At 36.5% G+C, this 12,694-nt stretch overlaps 1 protein-coding gene across 1 annotated transcript; it reads right to left on the reverse strand.

Moving 5' to 3' along the window:
- Window positions 1-2,780: 2,780 nt before the first annotated feature.
- On the reverse strand, window positions 2,781-9,698 carry LOC142344921 (ADP-ribosylation factor 1). The gene is made up of 4 exons (XM_075396995.1): window positions 9,415-9,698; window positions 9,100-9,224; window positions 8,949-9,032; window positions 2,781-4,584 (listed from the first exon to the last, which is right to left on the reverse strand). Exons 1-4 carry the CDS (start codon window positions 9,668-9,670, stop codon window positions 4,507-4,509), a joined length of 543 nt encoding a protein of 180 aa, XP_075253110.1. The 5' UTR covers window positions 9,671-9,698; the 3' UTR covers window positions 2,781-4,506.
- Window positions 9,699-12,694: the final 2,996 nt, after the last annotated feature.

Genomic DNA, 12,694 nt, shown 5'->3' on the forward strand with positions numbered 1-12,694 from the left:
CACGACACAATTGTTAGCATTCAAAAAATTATTGTAGAAAAATAATTTCAGCCAAAAAATTACACAAGAGAGTAAAAACTTCAAAAGAAAATATATATCGATGAAGGAGAGCATATAACTGCTAAAACTTAAAATAGCTCAATTACAACTCATTGTCTGAAATACATAATTCAGGTAGTCAAAATGGCCACATCCACAGTTACTCGTTAATAACATATTGAAAAGCCACTTTACGCAATATTTATAAGTAAGAACTAAAATCAATGCTTCAAAAAACCCGCAAGTTAAATTTTTCACTCCTTTGTATCTCTCTCCTCTCTCTCTCTCTCTCTCTTTCTCTTAAAACCACTTTTTATTCTTTCTTTTAATTCACTCATCTCTTTGACCCGAAAACTTGGGTTTCATGTTCGGCACTCCAACAAATTTATCAATAAAAAACATAGGAGGACAAGTCCTGATCAACAATTCAAAGAATTTACTTTGGATAAACAAAAAAACTAGACCTAGGAGTGGATATTAATTATTTGAGAAGCACTTGGGAAAACCGATCAAGAAAAAGATACTCAATAAACAGAAGTCCAATTTGCCCCATGTGAACAAAATATGAGAATCTATAGAAAATTTTCTTCCTATATTTTGTAATCAGAGTAAAAGCATTCAGACCTCAGAACCATCACTTCAATTTGACTTTCAAACATCGTAAAATGAAGTGAAGAAAAGAAAGACAGCGCCCATATTCAATGCTCCCCCAGAACTAATTCTTATTCGAACCATAAGCAAACTGAAAACGATAAGGCCTCTGCGGGTTTAAAAAGAAAGCAAAATCACCATATTTATCGATTCGTTTAAAGACACGCGCAACTACAATAAATGCTATCTTGAAAACAACCTTGGCAGTCAATCTATCCGCAATTCACAAGGTGCTGCATTCTTATTCTGTGGCCACAAAACCAATAAACGCTTTTCCTTCCACTGAAATCATGAAACAGTTTTCACGAGCACAGAGCTAAAGCAGGAAAAGAAAGAGCATATATACATTTTTCATCAGCAACAGTAGCAGCCAATGATAGAGCAAGAACAACGTTGAATCAAAAAAAACTTTGGGACGCTACATGCAATTACAACTTAGCGTTACCGTGGAATTTTGAATTTTAATTCATCGATTCTGAATTTTTTGCTCAGCAGTTTACACAGGCTTCCAGCAGCTTTCCTTGGCTCACTAAAACTTCAAAATCACAATGGATGAGGCATAATCCCCCGTTCAATTTTCCTTCTCTGCAATAGAAACTAAAAAACTTCCCTCATTAGAAAATAAACTTAGATAACACGTTTCAGCGATTGATTCTAAGTTTGTTCCGTATGATAGAGCAATTTCGAGCATCTGTGCATATGATCTCACAATTTTTTTTGCCTGAAAGTGCAATGAAAGTCCGAGTAATAACAATGTAAGATTACCCATTATTTTTAGGTAATCACTTAACATCAATGAATTGTTCTTAACATGCCAAAATTCAATAGCTTATAAGCACAAATTTTGACCATGTATAGTAAAGTTGTTTAAAAAGTTGAGCATTAAAAAGCGAACGAACTATGGTTTTAGTACTTCTATTTAAAACATATTCTAATGCGTAATGGTAGTTTAAGTCATACAACTATCGCACATGCATACACATAGAATGTACGATGGTGTATAGTTTTAGTTAGTTTTACATATAATACAGCATGATTCTACTTTCATACTCTCACTGACTTGACTGTACTTCTAAGCAGTACACTAAGTTCACACATGCTCTCTAATTCTGTTCTCTATCTCTTTCTTACTACTAGCTAGTATTATTAGATGATGTGTTTGCGCTCACAATATGGCGAGTGCTGTTTCCCTCAATGTGTGCAAAGTTTTAGAGCAACACTAAACACTCCAAATGTACACAATTCACATTAGTCAAGTTCTTAATTTGTTTTATTAGGGAAAAATCTTCACAGAACTATCGGATATTACAACTGTCAATTGTCAGCAATAAACATAATTTGAGTCACTTCTTAGGAGCAGCTGATGGACTTGTCAAGCAATGATGTCCCATTTCAAGTTATTTCTCTAAAGTCAAAAACTCTGTCAATAACTGTAGTTAAAACTGACCCGAAGCCAACCAATGATTCCTAGCGATTCCCACATCATAACAGTTCAAGTAAAAACAGCACGTCAAATAATTCGTTAAGCTAGATCAGTTGAAATAAAAATTTTCGAACAAACTTTCTTACAGATATGTCTTGAATGCAACGATCATACCAGGTCCCTAAAAAAATCAGATTTTCAATTTGATTTTTTTTTTTCATTTTTAGACTGTGCGCTAAGGTATATGTATGTTTTCATTTTCTGACGTGACTTTTAACAACGAGATTTTCTTTAAAATCATAACTAGAAATATTCATTGTTGATACCTTCTTACTCTCAATATTCCTCGTTAAAGTCCACTGGCTCGGATTCGGAAAACCCCACTTAATTTTAGATAGGAAATAAAACCCGAAGGAAAAATACCCCCATCGAAATAAACCCCCGCTTGATTGTTTAAGAGCTGCGCATTTAGCCATGCCTCACGGGCCATGGTTTTGCCTTATCGGCCCGTGGGACTTGATATAAAACTATCACAGCCGAAATCACGACCGAAATTCAATTTTAAAAAGGGGTTTATTCCGTGGGGGGTTATTCCTCATCAAAAATTTGTTTCTTTTTCTCCGTGGGGGTTATTTCTATACCCGGTATATAAAACTAACTGTTTGAGTAACAATAAAAGTTTGAATTCAAGAACCTTTTTGCCATATTTTACTACATACATACATATCACAGCAATTACAATATCAATATAGGAGCATTAGGGGAGTCGACTGAGAAACATGAGGTTGGGGGGGGGGGGTCCACAAGGAGCCGAAATATCATATCATGGGTGGTAGGCGTCCGATGACAATTTGAACTTTCTAAATTAAGTTGATTCAAATTTTCCGGCGTTTGAAGTTTTTTTTTCCAAGTGTCTATGAAGACCAGTTGACAACTCTCACATTCGATAAGCGATATTTTACATTTTTATGAATTAGGGCATTGATTTTCCTCCTCTAGCAATGAACGCCGACTTTCAACCGACTTCACTTGACACATTTTTGCGCAAATGGAAATAGCACTTGTTTAAAATTTGGCTAAAGTAAGAGAAATAAGACCGTTGGGACAAAAGGGCTGCAAGGATGGGGGGGGGGGATTACAAGTTGTTACTAGCATCAGATTACATCGCATAACATGTGTATTGTGTTGTCTTTAGATACATTTCAACTATCACATTCTATGATCAAGTAATACCACACGCGCTCAAATTCAGCATTGGTTCACTCAATGACGTTATCAGAAACGAAATGCTAAGTCGACTCTTATTTGGGTCGAATGGGCCTATTAATTTACGTCACTAAAAGCTAAGTTTCTTCTTTAAAAATCTTGGGAAAATTTTCCAAAAAAGATGGCTTCAAAATTAGAACTTAGAGCAGTCGAACCAATGCTTAGGAATCAAAGATAAAAGTTTACACAAAGCAAAAACACAAAACTATCTCCGCAACAGCCCAGGAAAGCCGCAGTAAGTTTTTAATACGAATATATTCTTCGAACAGGTTAGCTTATCATGCTTTGTGCTGATCATTATAATGTCTTATTTAAGGAATTACACTTTCAAATGCTATCAATTTCGGCTTCTTAGGAACCATAGTTTTTGATCTCATCCAAAGTTATCGAACTGTGGCTTTCGTGTTGCGTTCTCAGCTCAATTTGTACTGAAGGGTGGTAACATAAATCAGCCAAAAACAGGTGAACAGCGGCTGTAATTAACTACTGATTACGCTTACTTCCTACTTAGCAGTCTATATCAAAGTGAAGATTGTAGCATAGGGGGTAGTGGCGAGGGGTGGAGGAAAACTGCTTGGTTATGGTATAAGGATAAGATTAAATAACTGCAAGGGAGCAGGGCGTTTCGGGGGAAGTGGGGTGAGGGGGGTGGGGGGGGGGGTCGGAGGTTCTTTGTGTATAGAGTCTCAGTAAATGCAACAATTGATATTAAATAAACTTTTTTCACTGTTGGGCTTCATTAATAAAATCTATGTCATATTATATATGCAATATAACGAACGAAAGGGAGCTTGCAAGAGAGTAGGAGGAGGAGGAAGAGGCAAAAGTACAACGAGATCAAATTATTCAAGCGGCATCGAAAGATTGAGTTGAATGGTGGACAACTACATGATTATACACGTGGATGGTCATCATCATTATTATCATCATCACATCACAAAAGAGCTGACACTCTCTCTGCTTATTTTGAGATAAATCTGAGATGAGAGTAAATGAGAGCGAGAGAGAGAGGAACAATGAATAAAAATGGAATAAACAGTCACAATGGAGCAGTTCTTACATCCCTCCTGTGCTTACTCAATCATTGCTGCCTCTTCTTTTTGTTGTTTGTTTACTTGCTGTCATGTTTATCGGGCGTTCTTTAGTTGTGCCGCTATCCATTCCAATCCCTCGTACAATCCGTCCCCACTTGTTGCGCAAGCAGCCTAAAACAATGATAGTCATGATAAACAATTGATGTTTCTGCTCAACCGCAGCGGAAAAAATTTTGCGTGGTACCACTATAACGGCTATCAGGCTTCTTTTTCATTTGAAGGCGGAAGGGATTACTTTGCCTCGAGTAATCAAGTCTATGGCTCGATGAAAAAATGTGGTCATCCTCGCTATAGAATCGTTGTTTTTGCAAAAATTTTGTCTACAGTAGGCAACCTCTTCAAAAAAATGAATATAATTAATCTATGGGATACACAATTTTAGGTCAAATTAATAGGTTTGAATGTTTTTCTTCTAGGAGTGTGGTGAACCCTCGCCCATTTTTTGTTCCAAAAATGTCTTTTCAAAATTTTTTTCACCACAGAACAAAATTTGGTCAATTTCCGTTGGGTTTGGAGAAAATTGTAAAAATAACGGACTTGAAAGCGATTAAGCGGGAAGCCACAAAAAGCCGGAGAAAAGTTAGAAATTTTGACGGCGATCTGGTTTCCTAACCACAGCCTAAAGCGTGAATACAAAATTGTAAAACGAATTTAAAAAAAAAATAGCAGGACAAGTCTTGAAAAAAGATCCTAAGAACTGACAGAAAAATTTTAAAAACACGCTACCTAACCGGCGAATCAATTGAACAATGCCCGCCAAACAGACAAGCCTTCTCACAAATTTAGAAAAAAAAACATTTAAAACTCTCAAAGCTTATATTCTGAACGCCAAATTCTATCCATCTGAATAGACTAAGTAAACCGCGCACAAATTTTGGAGATTTTTTGGCCTCTAAAGATAGAAAAACTTGGACATAATGACTAACATTTTCAAAAATAAAAAAAAACGCAATTGCCAAAATGTGTGAGATTATAATCTTCAAAATCTTTTCAATGTCCCTGCAACATGTGCATTAACCCAGATGAAAGCCCTAAAAATAATTCGAAATTGCAATTTTTTGAAAAGTTGCTGAAACTCTTGCTATTACTATCTTTAAAACCATTTTGTTGCCACTAAAGGACGATCCATGTCAAAAACAACAAAAGATTCTCAATCAAAAATTGCAATATTTGTTTTTAAAAAATGTAGAGAAATTTTGTGATTTTTGTGGAGAACCATTTTGGGCTCAAAAACAAACAAATCAGGATGTTTTCACCTTGAATTTAGGCCTTCCCAGCAGGTTCAAAACTGTAAGCACTTGTACTACTAAAACTAGCTTATGGCCTCTTCAGAAACTTAATGTCCACTGAGCATCCCGTTAATTACCTGTTTATCCCGTTTCGATAGCTCTAAGTTATGGAAAATGAGTAATAACAGCTTATAAAAAAAGAGCACCAATACAATTGAAATTCTTTGGATTGTAAAAAAGGAAAGCGTCTTAAGTGGTAAGAGGGGTGGAAGCTGAGATCACGTGAGGCCGAAGATGCGGGTTACGGGTGGGGCGAAAATGTGTGTGGAGGGTTAGTTTGTGTGTGCGTGCGTGTAGTTATGTGGGGGGCGGGGGGGGGGTTGAGGGGCTTGTTGTCAAACAAAAAAGAGCTGCCCTCAAATTTTGCGTCTCGCAATCAGTTTTGGTGAAACACATTCTTGGAGAATAGTGAGCCGTAAGGCTAAAAGAGAACTTAACGCCCTACGATCTTTACCTTTTATCCCGCTTTCGAGGACGTAAAGTCAAACGGTCAGACGAAAAGTCGGTAGTACCAAAAATCGGATAGAAAGGACTAATATAATCGCTAGAAACTTCGTCTGGGAGCAATTAATAAATTAATGTTTGAGAACACGCCTGAATTCTAGCAGAAACTCCGATACAGGAAACGCAGTTCCTTCGAGGACCGACATAAAAAGTTATAAATTATAAATTAATTTCACAACCGACTCTCCTTTATTAATATTTCAACTCTCGAAACTCAATAACCTATTTTTTTCATTTTATCCAGTTCTTTCCGTAAAAGTATTTGAATTCACAATTACATTTGCAACCAAAATGTCCTGAAATTAGCCCTTGTTCAAAGAAAATTGGATCCCCATCATTATTAAAGTAGAAAGCATACTGTCGCAAAACCGCAGAATCGCGTTTCGTTCAATATAGATTCCAAGGACACATTGACTTTTGCTCGATTTTGCAAAGAAATGCCGGCAATAAATCGACAGAACAATTATCTCAAAACCTGATGGAAGTAGTCGACTTGTTGAAAACCCCTTTTCATTGCAACAAAACAAGCGAAACGAAAAGAATTAATTATAATCTTATTTTAATAGTACGCAATCATTATCGTCCTAAGGATACCCCCTTCCCAACATAAGTTAATAGGGATCTTTTCCGTTGGTGCCCCCCAGTACGTTATGCGCCCCCCAGTTACAGAGCACATACCATTACATATTAAATCATTAAATAAAAATATAGCACGTGCATCTGGGGGTGCAAATAATATGCGCCCACTAAGCTGGGGGGGGGGGCACAAACGGAAAAGTTCCGTTTATAGATAAAACCAGATACAAATGTGTACATTGATGAAGTTGTCGATGTCGCTTACAAACAATGGAGAAACCTTTGTCAAAAAAATTGATATGACTCGTCAAGTCAATCCATAAACATTATTAGTAGTGATCGTCTCAACGCATATGAGTGCCTTTGACCTTCAACTACTTCGAACTAAACTTGTTTTCAAGTCTGAAAAAATGAGTGAGGTAAACCACATACGATGAAAATCTAATCACCCTAATGACTCAGCGCCTCTTGCTACTGAGAATGAGACACGACGGAACATGCGCAAATGCAGTTAACCAAAGGAAGAGTAAAGAAAATATTTTAAGGTTTAATCTGTTTTGTAAGAACAAATGTAGAAATTGAGCAAACGACAATGAAAAAACAGAAAGATAATCCTACACAATAATTCGAAGATTTTTATTGGCTGCTGAAAGCCTCAATTTCGAAGTGACTAGTAATGAACTTTGCAAATCACTAAAAAGTCGCAATCAAAGAAAACAGTGAAAGCAACACAAATCATCGGGCAAGATCAAAACGCTATCGAGAAACGGAGTTTTTTAAGCACTGATTTCTCACTCTACTTCTAATTATGGATTGAAAAAAAAAATACACAGTGAAAAAGCCGAGGAGCTTCAAGGATTACAACGCAAAAATTTTTTAACTCAATTAGAAAACCATTTCACACCTCAATTTCGAGCTCTCAAAGCGGTATGAACAAAACAATCACTTTCGCTTTGCGCCGCTTTTCAAATTTCATCACAAATTTAAGCCCGTGCGAAATCTCTGGTTTTCAAATTGAGTCCGATAAAGTTGATTAAAACATAGCCAGCAGATTGCCAGAATAGCTGCGAAATAAACTTGTGAGCAGTATTATAAAGATAGTAACAGATCAAAGTTGAAAAAGTAAACGACGCCTTTCAGAAACCTATTTACAAACATGCAGCAATAAATTTTTAAAAACTTGTTTAAATTCATTCTGCAGAAGCGTTTTCATTAGAGATCGTTATTACACATAGTTCCTTTGACCTTAAACTAATTCAAATTAAACTTAAATTTTCAAGTGCAAACGTCATTTTATCGAGATAGGAAAGTCATGCATGATCAAAATCGAATTGAGCAAATGTCCTCAGAACCTTTGCTAGAGTTAGAAATGATGCCACCCGTGCTAACGCATTCAGTGAGAGGAAGAAGTCAGTCAGAAAACTTGACTTTTTCAGCTTTGCTGTTTGAACAAATGTAAAAAAAAGCGTCAGACGACGAAACAAAAAGCATAACAGCACAAGACATGACACAATTCCAAGCATTTTCATTGACTAAACAAAAAACTAGACAAAGAATGGACTATGATTGGATTGGGAAACCTATTTAGAAAGAATACGAAAAAATCAAAAAACAGCAAAGATCATTGACAAATGCCGCATGTGAACGCAAAACCAAAAGCGAGAAAGCCAATTTTTGTTCAGTCATCGTTTTCTCACTCTACTTTTAGAGCGAAAACAATTCACGCCGCAAAACCACTCACTTTTTCACTCCCCTTCCTCTTTCGGCGTGAACAAAACGTCTCAAATTTGACTTTAAAGACCATGAAATGTGAGAACAGAACTTCAAAGAAGACAGCGCTCCAAAACACTCTAAAAAACTACGAACACCGCACTATAGCTACACTCAGCTTCGCAGCTATAAACAGACATACTCTCCAGTAATAAAAAACGACCCAAGATAATTCAAATTCTTTGAATTGAAAAAAAATCACGAGTATGGCGATATTGCTAATCTTAATTTATAGCTTAAAAAGTATTTCTGAAACTCCACTGCTTTGAAGTCATCGACTAGATTTTTAACAGAAAACCTTTGCTGATCTCTTCAGCTGCAACCCTTTTAACTCACTTGAATGAACCAGGTTCGGTTGCGCAGATGATGGAGAGCCAGCTTCTCTGTGATTTCGGCTGCATTCATTGCATTCGGTAGATCCTAAACGTACTCAATATAGGTATATTGTTCATGGCTAATCCTAGTTTAATGTTCATAAATTGTTTACTTGTTTGTTGGCAAAGACAAGCAAGATCGCATCGCGGAGCTCATCTTCCTGCAACATTCTAGTCAGTTCCTCTTTGGCCTCGCCTAACCGCTCTCTGTCGTTCGAATCCACCACAAAAATCAGCCCTAAACGTATTAACCACGAGATTAAATTTAATAAGACTAAGTTTCTAAACAAGAGCAATATAGAGATACAAGGTTAATTACGGGTTACCATTTTGAACTTTAATTGATAAAGGCAAGAACGTCTTATGTCCACAATATTCTGCTTAGAGAACTCACGACACTAACTGCTAATATCAGGTTTCACTTGTACCTTGAGTGTTCTGAAAGTAATGTCTCCACAAAGGTCGGATTTTATCTTGGCCGCCGACGTCCCACACTGTGAAGCTGATGTTTTTGAATTCAACGGTTTCAACATTGAATCCGATCGTGGGAATGGTAGTAACAATTTCACCCAGCTTCAATTTGTACAGGATCGTGGTCTTACCCGCGGCATCCAACCCCACCATCAAAATTCGCATTTCTTTCTTGCCGAACAGCGATTTGAAAAGTGACTGGAAACCTCCCATGGCTCTTCTGAAAGTCAATTTTCTATTACTGATGTTTAGTAGAAATGAAATGAGCCAAACACAACTTGTTTTGGTTTCTATTGATTAAATAAGATCATATAAGTTCGAATAGTGTATGATGACTTCAACCTTTATGCGCAGTCACCAAAAAGTATCAGATATTAGAAATCTGTAAAACGCTTTGCCTACGAACTTACAGTAATAGGAACATAATAAGAACAGCTTTGTCAATTGAATAAATTTGGATGAAATAAATAACATCAATCAAGAAGGCCCTTCCGCGTTAGTTGGGTTAAATGCATAAGATGTCCAGGAGTATGGTCCAGCGAATAGCATCAGCACAATTAGTATTCAAATTCCAATCAGAAAGTTTGAGCGAGCGCTCGTTCAGTTGTCAGGTTCTGATTCACTACAAAGCTTCACGCAAAACTATCAAAAGTAACTTAATTGACGTAGAAACAAAGCGACTTATGCACAATTTACGTATCAACAGCATTTTAAGGAACATTAAGATATGCATGCATTTTGAATACGTTTTGACACATCTTTAGGCTGTTCATAGAAATTAATTGATTTGTAAAAAAAAAGTTAATCGCACTTATTTCCACGGTTAACATTCTAAAAGTCATAGTGTGAAATATTGCAAATTTAAGACTTGACCCCATATAGTTAAATTCCCCATAAATGAATGTGCCACTAATCAGAGATGTGACGATTTTCAGGAGCTTTGATGAGCGTATCGTCTGACTTTTTTGGCTCACAAAATTTATACCGTTGTCTGGTGTTGCGTCATCTCACCAAGCCTTATATATTTATGTTGTAATGTTAACGGTCAATTTTTTTTTGATATTAACTTAAAGGCTTTCGTAGTGACACTCATCCTTTGATCAGTAGTCTTCTGCATTTCTTTTCTCTAGTTCTGGATAGTTTCAGCGGTTCAATTTTCGCATTTTTTAATAGCATTATTGTTGAGTTTGCAGTGTTGGCAAGCAATTTAAAATAATGCAGGTCCAATAAAAAGGTCAAGAGGACATTATTTACCTCCCAAATACAACTACAAAAACTGACATCCGTAGAGCACAACTGACACCCATAGAGCACTTCATATGAAATCACATACGGGTTATAAAGCTCAAGCATCTATATCTGCTCATTTTTGTCGGCAAAATTTGTAGAAAGTAAATTGCCAGAAAATGTCAATTGTTGTGATAGCCTATTTGTTATGATAAACTCATTAAATAGTTGCATAGGAATTAATACTACTGATGACGCGAGCAACTGCGTGGACTCAATAATCAACTCAACTTCTTGAAGAACTGCTTGTTGCAATGAAAAATAATGTTGATTACAGGGCTTTCACTGTGAAGCTCACAACGGACTGGCTACATTGCTTCCTGATAGACACAACTAAATTAAAAAGAAGCTATATCCTATTCAGAAACATTGAATCGTGAGATCTATTATGTTTCGAATCTTGTTTGATAGCAGAATGAACATTTTGAATTGAACTCTTGATGAAGAAAAAATGGTTACCACAAAAGATAACAAATTTTTAAAACTCAAAGTTAATGGTGTACCTGAAAAGAACGAAAAGATTAATAATGAAAGTCTATTAACGGACAAACAAACAATACAAAATCGAGCTGAAGAAATGGACGTTCTCTTAGCCATTGAATTTTGCTTTTGATTCAGAAACTTTGATTCTACGAAGCAACGACCAATTTTGGTTACGTATCAGTCTATTTGGGATGCTTGGTTATGCATAAGTACAACCATTGAAAGCAGCGTATAGGGAAGTAAGATGATATTTTTCGGACCGGAGTTATCTCCAGCTAACAATGAAAAAGAGAAAAGGTTGTTAAAGACAAAATTTGAAAATATACAAACTGGTTGCATAAAATTTAAATTCAAGCACACTAAATAAACCTATTTTAAGATAATCAAGAGGTAGCTCTTGATTATCTTAAAAAGAACTTTTGGATATGAGGAAAAAAGGTAAGATACCGGTTAAGGTTTATGAAGCTTTAAGGTCCACTGGAGCGCAACCGGCAAGTTTGTATGGATTAGCTAAAGTACACAAAAAAGAAACCCCTCTAAGACCTGTTCTCTCTATCCCGGGAAGTTGTTACCATAAACATAACAATTTTCTAATACCCTTTTTCCAAAAGATTGAAGGAGCAAACATAGAAACTATGGAGCAAATAAAACTTGAAAAAGACAAACAAATCCTATCGTTGGATGTAAAAAGTTTATACACCAACGTTCCCGTAAAGGAAGCCATTAACATTGCCCTGCGATCGCTTTATGCTAGGGACGATAAACCAGACATACCTAGAACAACAATGAAACGTCTGCTTGAATTAGCCGTCACCAATGTCCATTTCAAATGCAATGAAAGTTGGTACTGTCAGAAAGATGGGTTGGCAATGGGTTCGTCCTTGGCGATGATTTTGGCAAACCTTTGGATGAAATCGTGGGAGCCACAACTGAAATTACAGACACCTAAATGTAAAATCAACACACAATCTAGCACTTGTCGCAATTGCGAACACCGTGTGACAGCACGCTCCAGAGTTGTTGAGTGTGAAGTTTGTAATAGATGGTTCCATGCAAAATGTCAGCAAATCAGTAACACAGAATATGATAACAAGGACAACCAGTTCTGGATGTGCTCAATCTGTCGTAAAAATGATCAGACTGACATTAACATTCGTCCGAAACAAAAGTTTTTCTAAGATATGTCGACGATATTGTGAAAACAGTTAGAGGTGACGCAAAAGAGCTGATAGATGCGGTCAATAACCTCCATCCAAATCTCCAATTTACATTAGAAACAACAGATGATAAAAACAGTTTGCCATTTCTGGACATGTCAATTAACATACAACCGGAGGAACATTTTTTGCACGTGGTATCAAAAACCATCAGATACTGGAACAATTCTGATTTATCGTAGCTGTGCACCCCTACAACATAAAAAAAGCATAAGACAGGGAACAATACACCGCCTTTTCTGAGCCACCA

Source organism: Convolutriloba macropyga, chromosome 8 (assembly GCF_964194025.1).
Source record: "Convolutriloba macropyga chromosome 8, txConMacr16.3, whole genome shotgun sequence".
NCBI lineage: Eukaryota > Metazoa > Xenacoelomorpha > Acoela > Convolutidae > Convolutriloba > Convolutriloba macropyga.